We start from the raw sequence: 22,061 nt of genomic DNA on the forward strand, positions 1-22,061 counted from the left end.
AACCCTAAAAGTGGCAGTACTTAAATAATCTTTTTATATTTCAGACCTTGCTTAAGTCCTTTTTATGGGATCTGCTGTAGGTGTACCAGTAGAGTACATGTCATAAACAATTTGGTTTTGATACTTAGTGACTGTGAATTGGAAAATAAAAATTTTGTTGCTTGAATAGAAGAGTTTACTCTTCTTCACATTGGCTTCTTATGTCTGAAATTGTTTAAACATTATCCAGTAATATATTGGATTATTTTAAATGGTGATTTTTTTTGAGAGAGAGGAAATTAAAGATAAAAGCCTTTCTGTTGTGCTGCATCTTTTTTAATCTGTAACAGGTTGGATTTTTGTTTTGTAGTTTAAATATTAATGATGGCACCTGAATAATTTGAGATGGCACTACTTTCTTTTTATATTCAGGAATGGATCCAGCAGAACAACATTTTATCAATTGTATTAAGAGATAGTCTTCATCAACCTCAATATGTAGAAAAACTTGAGAAAATTCTCCGGTTTGTCATCAAAGAGAAAGCTCTCACTTTGCAGGATCTTGACAACATTTGGGCTGCACAGGTAAATAATTCAGCTGCTTGTCTGCTGCTGCACGGGAGGCATCTCCTTGTGTGTTGTGTGGGGAAGAGAACCTGGGCTGCTTCTGCTCTGTGTTAGACAAAGCCACAGAAAATTTGAGGTGAAATGGTGTTTGCTTTTGGGGTCTTGGAGTTTAAAATTGTCATCTGAATTGTCTCTAGTGGAAGGGATCAGCCACAGGTATATATAAAGCCTGAGGGAACAGTTCAGAACATGGTGCAGAGATGATCTTTTTTAAGTATTAACAAACCTTCAGCATTGAGCAGAGGCATGATACAGAATAGCTTAGTATTTAAAATGCATGGAGAAATATATGTTGCTAATCTCTGAGTTCCATGCAGTTGTGTAAGATTTTCCTGGGCAGAGTGTGATTAGTAAGGCTTATTAATGATGACTGTTCTAGAAGTTATTTAGCTGCAAGTTCTTTTCCTTGTGTTGCAATAATGATTTTTGAAAAGTTACCAATTTTGCAATATTGATTTTTTTACGTACATGACTGGGAAGATGGATTTCCCTAGCTGTGGGCTGCATGATTCTAATACACAGACTAGGCAGCTGGAGAGACAAAATCATTGAGAATTATCAAGTATACAGAAAATTTAAAAAAAGAGGATTGAAACATAAATGAAGGGTAGTGAAACTCTGGTTGTACAAAAAAGTCTTCAGGCCAGTCCTTCAAGTGTGGGAAGGCCAGCTCTGGTTTCCAAGGCAGGGAGGGAGGGCTGTGCTGGTTTGGGCAGGGACAGAGTTACATTTCTCCATAGCAGCTTCTGTACTAACTATGTTATCTGAACTCTGAGTTTTCCCACTTTCCCCCTTGTCACTCTCTTCCCCCATGGAACTGTGGGGTGGAGAGCTGAGTGAGCAGCTCTGTGGTGCTCCTTTGCCAGCTGGGTTATACCCTGACAAAGGCCAATACAAGTTTGGTTATTTTGGTAACACAGTTTACATGTGTTCATGCTGTTCTGAGACCAGAACAGTTTGGCTTAAATGGACTTAATTTCAGGTTATATTTATATAAGGGAGATCCCTGGTGTTGCAAGTAATTTCATCATGCCTAGGCTTGAGTTCCAGCATGGCAGTAACTGCACAGGCTGAAGCTCAATACAGTCTTTTCTTATTATCCCAAAGTCCTGTTAAGAAAATTTCATCATGTAGCAGAGCAATACACAGATTACTTGAATTAAGGTCTGGGATCATACTCTTAGTATTTAGCTTGCAGTCTGTAGATCTTTTCACACTACAAAATACCTGTGAGGGGAAAAAAAAACCCGAAAACCACAAAACTTTGAGAGGTTAGTTTGCTTTTAGTAGGCCTCTTTTACCTGTTTTAGAGCCTCACTTTTAATAAGATGAGAAAAAGTCTGAAATTTGGGAAGAAAAGTCTTCCAAGCAATTACCTTGCTCCTAGTGCTATCCAGTAGGACATGTGGATAAACTAGTGTCAGTCAAGCTTTCTACCCTTCCAGAAAAATGTGAATACATTGTGCAACTCCTAAAAAATGGGGATAGTCCACCTTAGCAGTTGAAAAAAAAAACTAGGAGTAATTTCAGAAGGAATGTTCCATGCCCTTAAATTCCCAGCTTGCTCTGCTCGCTTCTTATGCTATGAAGTAGGTGGCTGTGCAGTGCTCTGGCTGTAATTTTGCCCTGTCCTTTTTTTGTGTGAAAGTAACTCTTATTCAGGTGGATGGTTTCACTGTGGCTTCAGCCATGGGATTATAATGGACTAAAAAATTAGGAATACTAAAATTTGCTAATACAGAATGATTTTCACCTACTTCACTACTCCCTGTGTATAGTAGTTTTTAGAAGTTCTTATTAAATGACTGCTCCTGAGAGCAGCTGGGGCATGAAATTCAGTAGTGAGGAGTTGATTTACTGTGTAGCTTTATATAACAAGCTATTTTAGCTTGGCCTCAGTGCAGCAGTGGGGGGGTTTTGCTTTCAGGCTCAAGCACTTGTGTTGCTGCCTGACTTTGGAGGCTCAGCCTGCACCTGAGACACTTTAGTATTACTAAAAGTAATGCAATTATGCTGCTTTTGCCTTTCAAAGGCAACCTAAGTTCTAATTTTATTGAAGTGTTTTCATGTCTTACAAAGGCAGTGCTCACAATATAGGAGTGCATTTGATTAAAGGAATAATGTTTTAAGTTTCTAAATGCAGGCATTAAGTTGCAGGGGAAGATCCAGCTGTACAAAATACAGAATGGCAGAGGCTGAGGTCTCATGACTTGTGTTCTGGAGTGTTTAACTGGAACTTCACAGGCATTTCCCTGTTCCTGTGCAGCAAGCTGGCAGGTCACACACCAGGTTCCTGACCTCCTCCCACTGCCTGGTTTTGCTTCCCCAGACCCTTCAGTGCTTCACAGCTTCCCCAGATCTGTTAAAAACCTCCCAAATCAGGGTTTTTACCTGCTTAATTCTTGCTTCCCCCAGGAGTTGGCCATATTTCTGTATTATAGATGCCCTTTCTGCCTTGCATGCATTCAGTTTTTCTTCCTATCCAGGAAATGGTCTGGTAGGAGGAAAAAAATTACATGATGTTTTCCAAAGTCAAGTGGAATTATGGTTTTAGTAATTTCCCCTCTTGTAATCTGACCCATAATGTGAAAACAAACATTGCTGCTTAAAATGACTTTTTTTAAAACAAAAATTTATGACACCTTATAAAGAATTTAAGGCACAGCATGTAACAAAGCTATTAGTCTGGGTTTGGTTTTTAGTTTTGGTTTTAAATTACTGATGGAAGCTTTTAGTAGGAATTGAATTTCAAAAGTGCTTATACATGTATTTTAAATAGTGTACAAGATTAATTACATCAGAATGTGTATTCTAGGTATTTGTTTTTTATTTCTCACTTACAACAAAAATTTCTACAGTATATCAGCTATTGGTTCTCATAGTCGATATTTGTTGGTTTTGACTGCAGATGTGAAGTACAGGATGTGTTTTCCAGCCTGGGCAGAAAATTTTCTTCATGCTTGGAGTTAAATGGAACTAGCTTTTTTTGCCCTCATTGTCTTCCTCCTTAAATGTCAAAATTGTGATGTACACCACACTCTTAGTTAAAACTGTGTCTAGTGTAAAACTCAGCATCTTGTCCTTAGTTGTTTCATTGCTGGATTTGTAACTTTAAAAGATGCTGGACTTCAAAACATTGTCTGGTAACGAGTTGTTTGTAATAAAAGGCTTTAGTTGTCTGTGAAACCACTAACACAAAGGAGGTACTTCAGCCTGAGAAACTGGTGAAATACTAAAAATTGATTTACACCTTAAAATACCTCAGTGAAATTCAGAAGTGGATTTTGAGTAATTTGTTATAAAAAAACCCCCAAACCATAAAAACCCACACAAAGCAACATAAAAATACCAGTTTGCAAGTTAAAATACCCTTTTAGATTTTACTGTCCTCTGTCCCAGTTTGATTTTGTAGCAGGAACAAAAAAAATAAATATTTTGATGTTGCAGTATTTATGGTCTAAATAAATACTTGTGTGCACACATACAAAGCACACTTAAATACTTACACTTAAAAGGGAAATCTAAATATTGTGAATTCCCAGTGAAGTATTCAGTTTGCTGTGATGCTCCCACAGCATCAGCTTTTTTGCTGGTCACTTCTAATAGTCTTCCTTATAAAAATTATGTAGAATGTTTTGCTGCTTGACTTAATATGTATTTTTGGTGGATTCTTTTTCTTTTCTTCCTGACAGGCAGGAAAACATGAAGCCATTGTAAAAAATGTACATGATCTCCTTGCAAAATTAGCTTGGGATTTCTCTCCTGAACAGCTTGATCACCTGTTTGATTGTTTTAAGGTAATTTTGTGTTTTGACTGTATTCAGGAAATGGGTTGTGAGGGTGTGTGTAAATTTGTGGCTTTTTCACTGTTTTTCTCCTCTTTTAAGATTTGCTCAGTTTCTGTGTGTTAAAACACATCTTAATGTGTAGAAACAGTTTGAAATATTTAATTCTAGAAAGGCTGTTCTTTAATGAGCACTCTTTGTGAGATTTTCTGTTTACTTCCTGTCTAAAACAAAGGCCTCTTATTTTTGTTTAGGAGACAGTTTTGTTTTCTGGTTTGAACACTTCAGGATAATGCAGGTCTGTGAAGCCTGTAGTATTAAAGTTACATTTAGCAATCTGAGGAATATAGAATTTTCCAAATAAAATAAGTTACTTGTCTTAGATACCTTTCTGCATTTGTTCCAAATTAAGAAGTGTTGGTGATTTAGTAAATTATGTTTTTCTCCTGGCATTAGAGTAGGTTTTGTCAGGTTTACTGGGCAGTGCTACTTTTGATCTTTTAAGTAGAGGAGATCAAGGACTTCCGTTCCCTGCTCCCCCAACTTCCTCTTTATCATGTAATAACTTTTCTCTATTTAGCTTACATACAAAATGAAACAGTCTCAGGAAGATAAAGTTGAATGTTTATAAACACACAGTGATTTGTTTGAAATGACAAAACAACTTGTTTCTGAAAGTTTATGTTATTCACTGGCTTTTATTTGCAGCTTCCAGTAGTGGTGCTCTCTGGCTTGTTTTACTGTTTCACTTTCTGGACATGATCTGCTTGAAAATGCAAGCCAGCTTTGTGGACTCTATTTTCTCTTTTTAGATAAATGCATTATAGTCATATATTGGCTTACATGCAATCTGTGCTTTGTTTAGTGTGGTCCTGTAGTTTGGTGAATGTGGGTCTAATGTTCAGCTACTTAACCCAGTGCTCAGAAGTGCTGTGTGTAAACTGTTGTGTCTGACCTCGAGATGGATATGAAGTGATGGCATATTGAAAACTTCTTCAGGGGTTAATGGAATGCAGGGGCCATGTGTTTCAGTCTGATTCAGAGGCATGAATGATACTAAAGTTTTACTTATGTAGTGATTATAAGTTACTTAAGAAATCTTTTAAGTGTAAGCACTTTTGTAAAAGCATTTAAAAGAAACAGCTGAGCCCACTCTGATTGTTGGTGCAGTTGTCAATGGTAATGTTAACTTTTACAAACACATCTGTGATGTTTGAATAAAGAGTCCTCTCTTTTTAAGCTTCAAGGTGAATATGCTGTAGATGTAAATATAATACTGAAGAGAAGAGCTCTTCAGTTGTGTCTGGCTTATGTATTGCTCTAATTTGCTATTCATTATTAATGACAGGAATTAATGGGAAAGTTCTTTATGTAGTTGCATCACTTTATTGTTGCATTGTTTGTTAACAGCGCTGGTTATGTGTGGAATTTTTAAAAAAAGACTTTTATAATATTTTTTTTAAATCCTGCCTTAGGCAAGTTGGACGAATGCCAGCAAGAAACAGCGTGAGAAGCTGCTGGAGTTAATTCGTCGCCTTGCAGAGGATGACAAGGATGGAGTGATGGCACACAAAGTGCTGAACCTTTTGTGGAATTTGGCTCACAGTGATGATGTGCCAGTTGATATCATGGACCAGGCTCTCAGTGCCCATATAAAAATCTTAGATTACAGCTGTTCACAGGTGAGTAAACCAGTATGAAATCAGTCTCTGAGTTTCCTTCCACTCCCCACAAAAATTTCAAGCTATTTGGTAATTTAACAAAAGTGTTACTTATATAAATGTGGATGGTTCTATCAACGTCCTAGTACTTTTAAAATGTTGCAGGACATATTTTAATCAACACCATTGGTGCTTTAATGGGAGAGAGAGAGTGTAATACATCAGTTTGCCTGTCTTGTTGTAGTTGGTGATATACTGTAATTAGCACACTGGAAGAATTGGAAAAGAACCCTACCTAGGGAGAAAGGAAAAGCAACCTCCCTCCCCACCCCCTTTGCTTTTTCCCAAACTTCATGCTAATTTGTTTCAGTGGGTTTTGTTGTTGTTTTTTTTTGTGCCAGTAAGTCCTTATCTGTTGTGTATGTTAGAAAGGACCTAGCAAGATCCTTTTTATACTATTATACACTCTCCTTCCCTCCCCAAACTTCTGTGAAAGTCTGTCAGAGTAGTAATTAATTGTGGTTTGAAATGAATCCATTATTCATCTTGTTAAGAAACAGTTTCTCATTGTTTTATGACAGTGAGTAGAAATAAATGGAAGAAGAAAGGAAATTATTTAAACACTTGTTAAATAAGTAGTGCTTGAGTGCAGGGAGTTGGTAACACACTGGTAGCTTCTGCCAGCGTGTAGTGCTGCTCAGACACCTCTGTTATGCTTTCATGCTTCAAAACTCAGGTGATCCAGTATTTGTTTGACCTTTGAGTGCTCCATGTTGGACACAAAGAAAGGGAATTGGGACAGTTGTGCAATATGCTTGATTTTGATGATAAACTGCTGTTCTCTAAGGATCGAGACACACAGAAGATCCAGTGGATAGATCGCTTTATAGAAGAGCTTCGCACAAACGACAAATGGGTCATTCCTGCACTGAAACAAATTAGAGAAATTTGCAGTTTGTTTGGTGAAGCACCACAGAACTTGAGGTAAGAATGGGATTCAGACAAAATTTTGTCTGTTGAAAGTTGGATGGGCTGAAATCAAATTTTTTTTTGCAAGAGGTTTGGAAAGTCTAGGTAAAACCATAACCTGTGTTGGAAGATGGTCTTGAGTTTGTTCTAGTGTGTATAAATAGTGTCTAAAAAATCAGACACCTAAGTTTGGTAAGAGAGCATTAACTGCATCTTCATACATGTTTTTAATAATTTTTATGGTAATCTAGTGGAAAATCTGGATTTCTTTTACTGTTATTAATGGAATTTCCTGCCTAACAATGGAATTAGCTTACAAAGCATAAATATGTTTTATGTGCCTGTGTGGCTGCATGCACACACATACATACACAAACATAGCTACCCATGCTTGTTCTTTGATGATAAATTCTTGCAGGTCATCTAGTTCAAATGCTTAAAATCAAAGGTAGCTTTCTGATCTGGCTGAAATTCTCTACAGATTTTCTCTCCGAAATGGAATAGATTAGAAATAAATTAGAAATTAGAAATTTTTTTTATGGGGGTGAGGGGGTTTGTTTGTTTATTTTGTCGGGGGTTGATTTGATGTTTGTTTCTGAAAGGAAGAAATAATGAGAAGCCATTATCAGTTTGAACTTGTTGAAGTATACATGATTATTTTAATTATTTTTAATGTCTTCTCAGTAAAAAGACTGAGCCCCTAGGAGTATTCGTATTCACATCAGAATTTTTACATACTCGTGAAAAACATTGTTGGCTTATCAGTGCTGCACAATTGCTTTGTTTTAATTCTTGTAAGCAGATAAAGTGTTCAAGTCAATGTTGCTATTACAGTCAGCTCACAAAAAGGATCAAATCAGGGAAAGCTGAGGAAAATAAGCTGCAGTTTGCACAACACTCTCGTCTTACTGATAGCATTTTCAGGAGCTGTGATAATGTTGCATTCCTGGCTTCTGGAGTTCTGTATATTCATTTGGTTTGCAGCATACTTTTCAAAATTTTAATATATTTTAATTCCTTGCAGTTTTTCATTAATGAATGTTTGAAGTTTATCCAAAAAAGTCACAGTTACCTGTCAATTAGCAGAAAAGTCTGTTTTCTGTGTTGTGGATTCCTTAACCTTTTTCATGCTCTAAGATCTAGGCAGACCAAGCTACCTACTTATTCAAGTTGAATACTTTTAGCACAGTGCCTTAACAAAGATATTTCCTTTAAGTAATTAATTACTGAGGCACTTCAAGCATTCAAGGCTCTGATTTAGGTTTCTGCTCCAAAGTAATCTTGGGAGGAACTAAACTTCTTTTGATTGTGGAAGTGTAGGTTTCCTGTATGGTCTATGTACAATTAAATGGTTTGAATGTCTCTCCTCTTTTTTTTTTTTATCTGACCATATCTTCCTCAGATTTCACAGCAGTCTGCATTGCAGTACGTAATAGCACCTTATTTTTATGCTGAATTTGAAAACAAATATGTCAGGAAAGTGAACTTATAATTAAAAGATTCAATCAAGGAACTTAACTTAAAATGCTTTGTTAGCAAGATACTGTTGAAGGAGTTGTTTTAGTCAGGTGGTGTTACTGCCCAGGTGACTGGGAAATGTGCAAACACAGCTTTGAAATAATCAGTGACTTTCCACTCGTCTGAGTTTTCTCATAACTCTTAATATTGATACAGTTTGGAAACTGTAATGCATGCATACAATACCTCTTCCTATCAGCTTCCCTTATTTGACTTAAAACTTTAACATCCTTCTAGAATTTGGAGTGAAAATAAGTCCAAACAGGTATTTGTGACAGCTGCCTCAAAAACATGTCACAGAGCACATATTCTTTATGCTACTCTTTTGAGGTGGGTCAGCTGACTGCCACTGCCAATGGAAAGTTCAGTCCAGATCAGGAAGTGCTGCTGATTCTTGGCAAAAATCTGTATAAATTATCTTATGCCATTGGCACTGTAGAAATTCTTTTGAGGGGGAGGTTTTAATTGTTGCTAGTTATTCATGCAGTTGAACAAAGTGATGAATTGGTTATACAATTGCTGTGGCAAAATTTAGCTCCCTGATCACAAAGAAATGCTACATGTATCAGGAAGTTCAGCTTAACCAGAATTGCAACAGAAAATAATATTTATGTAAGTACAAGGACTCTTATTGGTGCAATGATGCTTATTAATACTTAGGAATAGTCACCTTTATTACTCATAATATTGACCTTTAGTTTACAAATAATCATCATAATTCTCTCTGTGTTGGGTGGTAGAGCCTCCTGTAGACCAATATCAAATGCTTAAGTTTGACCTGTATCTACCTGAGCAGTAGAAGACCAATCTCTTAAATTACTTGCCCAGAGAATTAACTGAACACTGACAGTTCAGTGGTTTCAGAGTGCTTTAGGGCAACAATGATGCTTCAAGTCACTTTTTACCCTAAGTAGTGGAATTTGTGGGAATTGGTTGCTGCAATTTAGATTTTTCATCTGAATAATCTGCACTCTTTTAGTGGTACATAGCATTTGTTCAGTTGGCACAACTGTCATCTTCAAAAGCTGAGTTACATATGTAGTATTATATTGGGTGAGTTATATGTGTAGATAAATAATTCTTTTTATTCCATTTAAATTGTTTGGAATTTTGCCTTTGCCAGTTTGCCAGTATTTTTCTAACAAATAAGCATTCTAGCTATGTCCTTTCTCATAATCCAAAATACTTTGTTATCTCTTTAAAAATGTTATTTTCTTTTTTACACATTGACTTTTGGTATGCATTGAGTATAACACAATGAAAATACGAGTTCTGCTGTTAACTTCAGTTTTTCAAGCTCCTCAGTTATTGCTCATTAATGAATGTCTAGTAACTAATGTGTAATAATATTAAAGGTTAAATTATTGTGTCCCAGGGACAATGTCATATTAGTCTAATCTTAGATGCATAAGGAAAATTTTAATTGCATGTAGACTTTGTCTTAATGCTAGGAAATATTCTAGAAGCTCTTGTCAATCAGCTTTTTTCCTGTGCATAAAGACAGTCATTTTGCCTTTGAGTCCATCCTAGCAATGGATCAAAATAATGTTGGAAGTGTTGCTCACAATCACTGTTAAAACTCAGAGCACATAATTCTAGTTATTTCAATCATTCAGCTTTTCAAAGTCATTGCTAACCAAGATGGATCCTTGTGCATGTACTCTTTGTGCATGTGGCTGAGAAAGGAGAGAAATAAAAAATACCTAACACAGAACATTGTAGTCTTGTGCTGATAAAGCTTTGGTTTTGCTGTGCTGTGTGAGATTGATACAAATGCATAATATTATGAATATAAATACACACTCTAATATCTTTGATTCCACAAAGCACCCCAATCTTGGTTCTGTTTGTTCCTTTAGTTGTTTGCTCATATGTATTTCCCAAATAATCAGTGTTTCTCTTTTCTGTTACCCTTTGTGAATACAGTTCCCTGTCTAGAGGTAACATCTTGGGTAACCACTAAAATAAACTTCCAGCCTTTTGCTGGATTTGCTGCTGCTTTATTCTCATAAGGAGGTTGGTGGAGATGGAATGAAACACAATTAGAAAGTTTCTTAAAGTGAAAACAGAATATTTTGAATCTATGAAGTCCTCTATGTTTTCTTTTTTCATGCTTCCATCCATTTTGTTTTCTGTCTGAGAAATGTCTGGGTATTTGAGTGTTTTTCAAACTATTTTAGAAAATTTTGCATGTTATGAAATTTAATCTTCTGAAAACCACAGTGCTTAGCAGCCCAAAGTCTGTTGGTTGCAGATAACAAAATTACTGGCAGGGTGTTGCTGGCTTCTGTCTTTTAAACCCAGATGGACATTGATCTTTGGCCAATAAATCAGTTTATCTGTGCTGTTACATCTACAATGAAATGTGGTTATCAGCTGCAGAGATCACTGTCAGCTGATGCTGGAGCTGGGATTTCTTGCCTTCCCCACTGTTCTCTGAAGGTGTGGAAGTGCTGTGGGGTGCTGTAGGCCATGTGGTATGGACACCTCTTTCCCAGGAAGGGTGGAATTCCTACCTGTAATCCACTCAGCTCATTCTGAGGTCTGCTTGTTTAAGTGTTGAAAGAAAGGAGAACAGGTTGGAAATCAGATCTTTGTTTCTTTAGGGCAGGCTGTGGGATCAGCTGAACGGGAATGAGAAATGCTGCTCTTCCCCCTGACACCCACTTGTTTTCTGTTTTTCTCTCTTTGCTGTGGAAGAGCAGTTCTGGTTTATGCAGCCAAGATCAGTGCTCTGATCTACAGCTACAGCAGTTGAGAAATTGGAGAGTGTTCTGCAGAGGTGATGAGTCCTCAGGCTCTAGAATCTGGTAGTGTTCATGGCATGTGGGTCTTGGACACAAGCTCTGTACTTTGCTTCTGTCATCTGAATATTTCTAGTGTTGTTTAAGAGAAGCATTTTTGGTCAGGTCTTTATAATACACTCAAATATCAATCTAATTATTTATTTGGGATATTTCCTTTCTTGAATTTTTCTAGGGGCTTTTAGGTTATATGCTCTGTGTAACAGGTGTTTTTGCTTGTACCAACATTTTCCCATAGTTATTGTTAGGAAAAAATCAATACTATTTTTAGGGGTTTTTAAAGTATTGAAATAATTTGTTGGGTTATTGGCTAGTGTACTTTAACTATGGTAATGAGTTTTGCTTGGTGTTTTAATGTTAAATGTAGAAAATAATATCAGATGGCTGTGGGAGAAACCAGGGTTATGCATATTGTAGTTATACTGTAGTTGAAGGTCTACTGTGCATTTTGAGCAGTTGTTTATTTATCTTCTGTCTTGCTGCAGATATTCTCCCTCCAGCAGGCTGAGCTGCTCCCATTGCTCTGATGCTTTCCATACATTTTGTAACCATAAAATCCTCATAAATGACCTGCTTTAGTAACTCCTAAGAACTGGTGATACATCAGAAGATACAAAAATATTGTCAGAAACTTAATCTGTGTTCTGTTTGAGATATTGTAGGAAAATTTGGATCTTGCATCAAAGATTTGTCTCTTAAATTGATTTCTGAGCTATTTGATGCAAAGCTTTCTCTTCCTCTAACACTTGTATTTTAATTCCAGTCAAACTCAGAGAAGTCCCCACGTGTTTTACCGACATGACTTAATCAATCAACTTCAGCACAATCACGCCCTCGTCACACTGGTTGCAGAAAACCTCTCTGCCTATATGGAAAGCATGAGGCAGTATGCTAAAGGTGAGTTTGAACATCAAAGTTGCTTTGTGGAGTATAGGAGAACTCCAGTTGAAAATGGAGTTAAAAGTAAACTCCCATAATAAAATAACGATTGAGTTTATTTATTTAATTTTCAAGCATCTGTGGGGTTAATAGCCTTTGCGTTGACTGGGTAAGAAAAGCTTAAATACTAATATTTTTCTTTTTTATAATTGAAAATGTGTGTATTACAGCAGAATATGAGAACATGGCAGCCATTGTTTGTGTGTGGATTGATAAAAATCATCTTGCCCTACTTAGTTTTTTTTGTGGAAGGTTCTAGTAGTAAACTTGTAGTTTTGAATTTTGAAGGCTCCTTTGACAAGTTTTTTAATCACCTCATTTTGCAGCCAATATTTGGAATTTGGCAGGGAGAAGGACTTCAAACCACAGGGATACCATTTCATTTTCCTGTGTAACTCCCACGTCTGTTCAGGCTCTCTCACTATGTTTGTTATTGGCAGCACATTGTGTCAGTATTTTTGTATTTTAGGCTACATCCAGCTCTTTGCTGGTGAATTTACCCTCTTACTCTGGATTAACTTTTAGCTGCTGAGGTAGAAGCATGGAAATTAAGGAGAATAGTGGGCCAGGAAACTTGGTACACTGGACCACAGTTCTTGAAATATAAAATTACACCAACAGAAGTGAAAGGAGGAGATTTACACTCCTCCTTCCCCACCACTGACTTTACTGACTGGAACCAAGGACTGTTCTACCCTGGCCTCATATCAGCCTGGCAGCCTTTCTGTTGCAACTCAGAAATAACACAGGATGTTCTGCAGGGATTCAATGTAGGTCATTCAGGGAGGACAGGATATTTGCACATGGGAGAGCTTGTAGCTACCAGTGCACAGGAAAGTGGCCTTTCTGGAATTCATGTGTTTTGGAGTAATTTTTATAAATATACATATATATATATAATGTATTTTCTATAGGAGTTATCCAAAATACATGCATACATGGACTTGTGTAAATAATGGTGCTCTGTGAAGATGGTCACTTCAGCAAGGTGTAGGCCAGTGAGAATAACATTCAGTTAAATCTACATACTACTATATTTCTCCATTCAGGAGTACATGGAGTGGTTTACCCTAATTTAAGTACCTTAACTAATTATAACATTGCACTAATAATGTTAAAATAATACTAAATTATTTGGTCTGTTTTCAGTATTAGTGTAGGAACTATTTTTAATTTATCTTATTTTTTAATTTTCAAGCCAAAAGGTTGTTGAAAATACTGTTTACATATCAAATTGTTGAGGGCAGAAGAATTAGGCTGATGACTTGCATGATTCTTTTCCTTTCCCAAAAACCCACATTGCCTTGCCCCTCCCCAGCTGTAGTGACTCAGTTAAGCAGTGATACAAACATCTTCAATGCAGTAGGAATTACAAGTGTGTAAAGGGTTTAAATTTAATCTAATTACAAAGCAATTAAAATGCTCTTTCTTGAGATGAAGCTGCTGTAGAACTTCTCATTTGTATCAGAGTACAGAAGCAGAAGAATAATAGTGTGGGTTTTTTTATTAGGCACTTTATTACGTTATTAAGGGCAACCAGGAGATCTTCCTCATGTTCCAGATAACTGTGCTCAGACTGTAATCCACAGCTCCTGTGCAAAAACTCTTTAATTTTCAGTTTTATATACTAAATAGAGCAGAACATAGAATACTGTGATGTTTGTCTTCCATGCCTTCATGGAAGGGGAGAAAATATATCAGGGGGCTACATAAATGAAAGGGAATAAATGAAAAGGGAAGAAAGAAGATTATGCATGTGAAATCAGAAGGAACTGGAAGCTGTAGAATTAAGCTTGGCTGGAGAAGGTGAATGAGACAGAGGGGGAAAATTCAAGGCAAAGATACAAACAGCACAGGTCATACAAATGCCATAGAAATAAAAAATCCAGTTGTAGACAGATATTCTTGGCACTTAACACTGCAATTGCTATGTAATTTGGATATTTTAAAATTCATTTTGAATTTGCCATATGTTTGTTTTCCTTGAAGTCTTCCCTAGTTGTGTTTGGTGATGGAAAGCAGTGTTTCTAGTCTGTTATTCACTAATGCATAGTGTTTTCTGGGATACTCCCCTTTAATATGTTTGCCCTTTTAGGATTAAAGGGAAGCCTATTCTATATTTCTGAATTTTTTCCATGCTCTGTGGTTTTTCCTTCTCTTGAACTCATCCTTTCCTTCAGCTCTGCAAAGTCCTCCATGAGATGAGACAACTGCTTGTGGATTTTGTAGTCCTGAAGGAGGTCACAGTTTCATCTTTTCAAAGATGTATCAAAGATCTTTTGAAAATTTTAATTCTCCTTTATCTCTCTTTTTCTGCAGTAATAAAAAGTCCAAAGTGTTAATGAAATGGTTTTGTAGAAAGTGTATCATATGATCTTCTGTGTGTGTTTATCACTAATTATACTTAAATTTTCAACCAGCTGTTTTCTGCTCCAGTGTATAAGAGCAATTTTTAAGGAGATTACACTTTGACTTGCTGTGGGATGTACAGAGTGGAAAATAAATCTGGGAGATGTAGAAAGAATGTGATAGAGAAAATATTTAGGGAAGTAGAATTTTTTTGTAGTTCAGAGTTTTTCAGAATTCTGAAGTACATCTGCACTCCCTGTCTGCAGCTGGCTGGATTTGAGTTCTCTTGTCATTGCCACTATTGATGTTGTGTCTGTGAATTAAACTTTAGTCAGGAAGAAAAAGCCCAGGTAGTTCCCACTGTGAAAATAAACCAACACCAGCACCTCCCCCTCAACAAATGAAAATCAAACAAAAAACCCACCCTCAGCACCCAACACTTCAAGTAGTCTATTTTAATTTCTCTGCAATATGCTTATTTACTCTGATTTTTTTTATGCTGGAGACACAGCATAATTTTTCTGATGGAGACACAGCATATTTTACTTATTCTTAAATAATTTTTGTTTACATACTTTTATATTATTTCTTCAGATTCTTTTCCACATTTCTCCTTTTGCTAATTGCTCATTTAAGATCATTTCATGGAAATTATGATTTAATTTTTAAGGATTTCTGAGGAACATAATATCTTCAGTTTTGCAGACATTAATTAACTACTGGTCTTCTGTTTCCCCTGCCACTCAATATTTAAGGTAGTGTAGCTTTTACACTTGGATATAGAGAGGAGTATTTATCACAATTATTTTTCTCTTTATTTTGAAGCACTGATGTATTTATTTTTGCCCCTGCCTGATGTAATAAGAGATACTAATTTTCAGCTCTGAAGATAAATTTTAGTGTTAGTCTTGATGTTGTCATGAGATGGTCTGCCATGGCTGGGTCACCTTAGTTAAAGGCAATCTGTACATCTTTGCAAATAAAAATAAAGCATTAATTTGTTTATAATGGAGCTGTCACAATGAATGTGTCATGATGAAATACTGCTGATACAGATGAAGGTAATGCAAGTGCAGATCTAGATTGTATCCCTTTAAATAAAAAAATCTAAACAACAGCCAACCACCAAACAAAACCACACCAAAATTTTGTTCTTGTGAACAAAATTGCTGTTTGTTAAGAAAATATTATTATGAACTTTGACAAAATGCAGGTAAAAATTTGACTTCATGCCTTACTTTCAAAAGATGACTTCCGTTTCGAGCTTGTCAGTATTACAAGCATTTGGGGTTTATGTTTGGAAACTTGCAGGACATAAAGTTGTCTTATACTTTATTCCTCTGAGTGATGTTGTGTGCATAGCTGTGTATAAAGGTGGTAAAGAAATGGAGTAATGATTTCCTCTGGAGTGGAAAAAGCCTGAAAACAGAGAAATGAAATTTTGGACAAGATGCTGTTTAACAAAACTAAAGCATCCTCAGGAAAAAAGCACTGGATAATTGAGTTATATGCTTGGTATATTTCTATTTTCAACTGACTTCTGACTTCAAACTGACTACTTGAAAATAGGAAAAAATTATATGAATAAGTAGAGTGCAAGGTCATAATTGTTCTGTAGCACTTTCACTCTTCTGAACAATGAGCACATAATTGTTGATTTGATTATAGACCTCAGGAGTCTTTGCCTGTGTTTAGCATAGGAGAAGCATTAACTGGGGGCTGACTGCTGAAAACTCTTTTCACACACCTCACTGAAAATGTTCTGGGCTTGGATTATATTCAGAGTACCAAGTCTTCAAACACCCCCTGTCTTCTGGAGCCAGCATCACTTTTCTGGGTGTGTTGTCTAATGAAGTGTTGTATTTGCAGAGCATGGTGAGTATGATCCTCAGACTGTGAGACCAGGAAGCCGCTACAGCCACGTGCAGGAGGTGCAGGAGCGACTGAACTTTTTACGGTGAGCTTTACCTTGAACGTTTCTTTAACTTCTTTAGGAATATTTTGAATGCTTTTTGAAGAAATACAATTTGCATTTCTCTCTCTTCTATAGCTTTAATTTGTTTTGTTAACTTCTTTCAAAACTCAGATGCAAAAATACATAGAATGTTTTTGGTTTGGTTTGTTTCTTTTCCTGGAGGGCTTTTATGCTGCTGTTGGATATATGAAATAAAGTTTATTAGACTATTTGGAATCCAAGGCTCTTATTCTGCACTAAGATTTGTATTTTTCCCTGTCTGTGTGCAGAACCTTACTGACTGAAATACAGTGTGTGATGGATACAGTTACATTCCTCTTGGGGTAACTTAGTTTAAAATTTAAAGTATTCCAAGTAGGGATGTGGCCCTGTGTCCTTACTTGTATCACACCAGAATTAAATCCATGATCATAAACTGACACATACTTTCCTCAGTCAGTGATGATGTGTTGGCAGCAACTGAGCCCCAGAAAGAAAGCACAATAAAAAAATTATTTGGATGATTTTGGCCAGCTCCTGTTGGAGTAAAATGACAAAGCCTAAAAAGCATCAGGAAATCTGTGCTCATCATAGAGCTGCAGAATGCTGATACTTTTTAGGCTGAGTCTCTCTCAACTTTTTCCTGCTTGGTTTTAACTTTGTATTAAATGAGTAAAAATACTTGAATTGTTATGTTTGAATTATTTCTTCCTTATTTTGTAAAGGAGATTTTCTTTTACTTTTTAAAATTTTACTGAGAATTTTCATTAACTAAACTGAAGTGTTAACTGTTTAATGAAATTATACAATAGCACATGGATAGCACACTTAATGTATCACCCCTGCATGTTCCAAACTGTAACTTCCTTAGATTTAAGTTCACTGTTTCTTAATGTAGAGAAATTTATGAAATTCCATGGATGTCAAATGTAGAATATATGTAGCAATTTCTGAAAAGCAGTGCCATAACTCAGTCCCTGATTTCTTATACATAAAAAAACTAATAATAAAAATTAATCTAAAGAACTTTGATTATTATTTGTTCCTCCTGAAGCCTCCTTAGTGTTAGCTCTCTGAATTGAAGTTCTTAGTAATTGTTTCATAATAACACAAATTAAAAACTTGCTTAAATAAAAGGGAAAATTTCCAGTTCATTGATTTCTGCTTCTGGCTCTGCTCCATGCTATTGATACCTTTTTTGCAATTTTACTAGATCAGGTCTTAAAACATAGTGAATCATTGCAGAATTAATTTTTTCTCATATGTCGTTACCTGATTTTTAAACTAAATAGTGTGCATTAGGAAGTGTGCATTTCTTTGTATATAAAATGGAAACAATGCTTGGTTTTTTTGTGTATTTGGATTTGATTGGTCTTGATTCATTCAAACTTACTAAGATATCATGGAGCTGATTATGAGTGGACTGATGATGTAAATGAAGTTCTCATACGTGTGATATATACATGTATAATGTGCATATCCAACTTTGTACTTTTTACTGAATTGTAACTCTGGCTGTGTATTAGACAGTGCTGTTAATTGTCTCTTTGTTTTGCTCAAGATTTTTATTGAAGGATGGCCAGCTGTGGCTCTGTGCCCCTCAGGCGAAGCAGATATGGAAGTGTTTAGCAGAAAATGCGGTTTATCTTTGTGATCGCGAAGCCTGTTTTAAATGGTATTCCAAACTAATGGGGGATGAACCAGACTTAGACCCTGACATTAATAAGGACTTCTTTGAAAATAATGTGCTTCAGCTGGATCCTTCCCTATTAACAGAAAATGGAATGAAATGTTTTGAACGTTTCTTCAAAGCTGTGAACTGTCGAGAAGGAAAGCTTGTAGCAAAGAGACGAGCCTATATGATGGATGACCTGGAATTAATAGGATTAGACTACCTTTGGAGGGTGAGTTAATTGAAGGAAGCATCTGAAAGGTTAACTGCTAAGACTTTCTCGGTCTCTTTATGCTTTTAGTAATGTGCCATTTATTAGTAATGGACTGAAATTACAAAAATCTGCTTTTTCCAACTAAATTCATGGCTTTTGACTCCACTGCCTTCCCAGCAAGTATGCAAGTTGGTAACTTTGCAGACTGATGTTAAATGGAAAGTTATTTGAAACATAAGTACATTTATGTATGCACATGAAATTAAAAATTTGTCAGTACTATTGAAGAAGAGAAGATCCTTCCAGGTGAATTATCTGTAGAGTTCTCTTTTTTTTTCACATGCACATTATAATGAAGCTTTGTTTCCTGCACTTCATTAAGCTATTCCATGGTATTCCTTCTAGTGTGATAAACTGGAGTGATTCTAGATCAGACCAAGTGATTGCTGATTTGATTCTTCCTCCTATAACCACAACCTTTTGGCTAAGTATGGTGGTTTTCTAGGATCTATAGATTCCATATAACCATCTGTTCTCTATGTATAGAACCTTCCTTTTCAATAGGAAGGTTGAAGCTTCCTGAAGCTTGCCAAATCTGTTGGTGAAAACCATCAGTATTTAAACTGTAACCTAATTTTTTCAGAGTATTTCTAGTTCTCAAGAGCTGCATTAGAGCCCACTATGGTGCCCTGTGACATGATTATCATGGCTGTGTTTGTAAAATGTGTACAGCAGCAGTCTTCAGTAATTTTGGTTGTGGCTTTTTGAAGGGTTGGGTATTTTAATCCTGGTGATAATAGTTAAAACCAAAGTAGATCTCAATTTTTATACAACTAAGTTCACATCATGTTTGTGAACAGAGTCGCCACAGAATGTTAGCATGTTTTAGTTTGGGGAATCAACTTACTCTGATCAGCAAAACTCATGAGGGTTGCCTATAAAACCTGCTGTCAGACCTGGTGACTAGTAATTAAAGTTTAGATTATCAGGTTAGAAGCAGAATTCATTTGCTTGTCTCCTTTCCACCCATTCAGAGCCATTTAAATACTTTAAAATTCTGTCTTGTGATGCAGATTGTTGAGGTGTCTGAAGAAGTTTTCTTATTCTCTGAAACAAGAGAAAATTTGGAATGTTATGTGAACATGAACATATAAACACTGCTTTTACTCTGTTTATAGAACATCAGCCTTTTTTGCCGGCTCTGAACTTCAAAGCTAATTAATTATTAATTTTTCCTCATATAATCATCTTGAGCCTAAGTTTTATTGGTTGTGTTTTCTAACTAAGTGTTTTAGTCCCTTTCACCTCATAAAATAATTAGACATGTTGTTGTGTTGAGATTCTTATGTAGCAGTTTTGGTTTGCATTTTTACACCAGCAAGTTTAAAGAGATGTAAATGCTTTTTTTTCAATTGTGCCAGGTTGTGATTCAGGGAAATGATGACATTGCAAACCGAGCAATAGACCTTCTTAAAGAGATCTATACTAATCTTGGCCCAAGGTTACAAGTTAATCAGGTAAGAAAAAACAAGAAGAATGAATGGAATAAAAATAAAAATAGTCTTTAAAAATAGTTTTCAAATAATAGTCTTAAACATCAGTTTGGTGATATTTTTGTAGTTGAAAGATTTGAAAACAGGAAATAGTTTCTGTGTTTAGTCGGGTGAGTCCAACCATCAAATTATGGGCAGATGCAGAACTAAAGTTTTTTCTCATATTTACAGACTGAACTCTCATTAATTTTTCCTACTAAGTTCATCTGCTGTATTTGCTCTTATTACTCAGAAAACAGTTAATGTCATAAGAGGAAGGTCTTTTGTTGCACTGCAAATTGTGGCACTTACTCATATGAGTATGTTCAGGGGCTGGGTCTGTGGGGTGTTGTCACAAGCTAATGTAATCTTTTTTTTCTGGCATGCCCCTTACAAAGGGTCACTGAATTTCTGTGTAGTAGTCACGCTGAGGTCTAGCAAATCAGATGTTATCTCCCTGCATTAATATTTGCCAGGAGATGGTTCAGTGGACAGAGAAGAGATGCTGGGTTTCTGTAAGGGAAAGGGATTTCATCCACAGGGTCCTTGTCAGGCTTGGGTAGTGGACCCTTGAGAACCTTGTGAAGTTCAATAAAGCCAAGTGCAAGGTTCTGCAGCTGGGTTGGGGCAATCCCAGGCACAAATACAGGCTGAGAGATGAACAGATCAAGAGCAGCCCTGCAGAGAAAGACTTGGGGGTGTTGGTTGAGAAGAAGCCCAACATGCACTGGCAGCCCACAAAGCCACCGGTGTCCTGGGCTCCATCAACAGCAGCATGGGCAGCAGCTCCAGGCAGGGGGTTCTGCCCTTCTTGTCTGCTCTGGTGAGACCCCACCTGCAGTGCTGCATCCAGCTCTGGGATTCCTAACATGGGAAGGACATGGAGCTGCTGGTGAGAGTCCAGAAGAGGCCATAAAAATAGTCAAGGCCCCTTCCAACCCAAACCATTCTGTAATTATGTGACTGCACAAAATTAGTGGAGGAACATTGTCCTTTGGACAATCTCCAGTTGATAACTTGCCAGATGTATTTCTAAAAACTGATATTCTACTTGTCTTCAAAAACATTTTCATAATCTTCAGAGCTGCCAGTCTGCCAGGTCCAGCACAGCTGCTCTAGGTGGTGAATTCACAGCCATTCAAGCTGTATTTTCCTGCAGTGGCAGATGGCTGAAGGCTTCTCTCTTGCTGTAGGTCTGGGCTTACTAAGCGTGCATTGATCTGTCCATCTGCACATGCTTAGCTCTGACACTTCCAGAAGTGCTGGATTTACATGCTCACAAGAGTTCTTTAACATAGTCTGAGAAAAGGAGAAAGTGAAAGTTCAATTCAGTGTTTTGGGTCCAAATTTTCACTTTTTCTATATACAGTACAGTTATAGCTGCTGATAACGTGAGATTATTGAAGTGCACACTAATTTAGAGCTATCTATTGGTGGGAGTTGCTGGAATAAAACAGGTTTCTTGAATAACTTACCTGGTTTGGTTTTGGGGATTTTTTTTTTCCTTTATCATTTTGTCATTCTTCTGAAAAGATGGATTCTAATATGTCTTGTAATTACACCAATTTCTTAATGTAATTAGGTAGTGATTCATGAAGACTTCATTCAGTCCTGTTTCGACCGTCTAAAAGCCTCCTATGATACTTTATGTGTGTTGGATGGAGACAAAGACAGCATCAACTGTGCAAGACAAGAAGCAATAAGGATGGTGAGAGTGCTGACTGTTTTAAGGGAGTATATAAATGAGTGTGACAGTGATTACCACGAAGAGAGAACTATTCTACCTATGTCAAGGTATGTGTGAAAAAGCAATATCATTATTTTGATTTCTGTTAAACTAAACCAGTACTATTATCCTTGGCATTTTTACATTCTAAAGGGTTTCTCTTCAGGAAATGGTTTCACAGTGTTTCAGGATTCCCTTTTCTTTGCTAATGTATGAAACTGTATTTAATTTAAGTTTTTTTGCAAGATCAGGCAAATACAAGTATATATGAAAGGGGCAGCAGGCCTAAAAATAAACTTGGTGGTTTCTTGTATAACTAGCACAACGTACCT

General features: G+C 36.5%; 1 protein-coding gene across 3 annotated transcripts in view; it reads left to right on the forward strand.

Moving 5' to 3' along the window:
- The window catches only part of USP9X (ubiquitin specific peptidase 9 X-linked), a 96,293-nt gene that overhangs the window by 35,918 nt on the left and 38,314 nt on the right, over positions 1-22,061 (forward strand). For all 3 annotated transcript variants that reach the window (XR_009276029.1, XM_058825761.1, XM_058825762.1), the window contains exons 10-18: positions 412-564; positions 4,299-4,403; positions 5,867-6,073; positions 6,900-7,036; positions 12,107-12,240; positions 16,501-16,588; positions 18,147-18,489; positions 19,893-19,988; positions 21,586-21,797. Coding sequence is in view for 2 of the 3 variants with exons in the window: in XM_058825761.1 (XP_058681744.1) it covers positions 412-564; positions 4,299-4,403; positions 5,867-6,073; positions 6,900-7,036; positions 12,107-12,240; positions 16,501-16,588; positions 18,147-18,489; positions 19,893-19,988; positions 21,586-21,797 (1,475 nt within the window). In the remaining variant the exon portion in view is untranslated. The remainder of the gene's footprint in view (positions 1-411; positions 565-4,298; positions 4,404-5,866; positions 6,074-6,899; positions 7,037-12,106; positions 12,241-16,500; positions 16,589-18,146; positions 18,490-19,892; positions 19,989-21,585; positions 21,798-22,061) is intronic.

Source organism: Ammospiza caudacuta, chromosome 2, assembly GCF_027887145.1.
Source record: "Ammospiza caudacuta isolate bAmmCau1 chromosome 2, bAmmCau1.pri, whole genome shotgun sequence".
Taxonomy (NCBI): Eukaryota; Metazoa; Chordata; class Aves; order Passeriformes; family Passerellidae; genus Ammospiza; species Ammospiza caudacuta.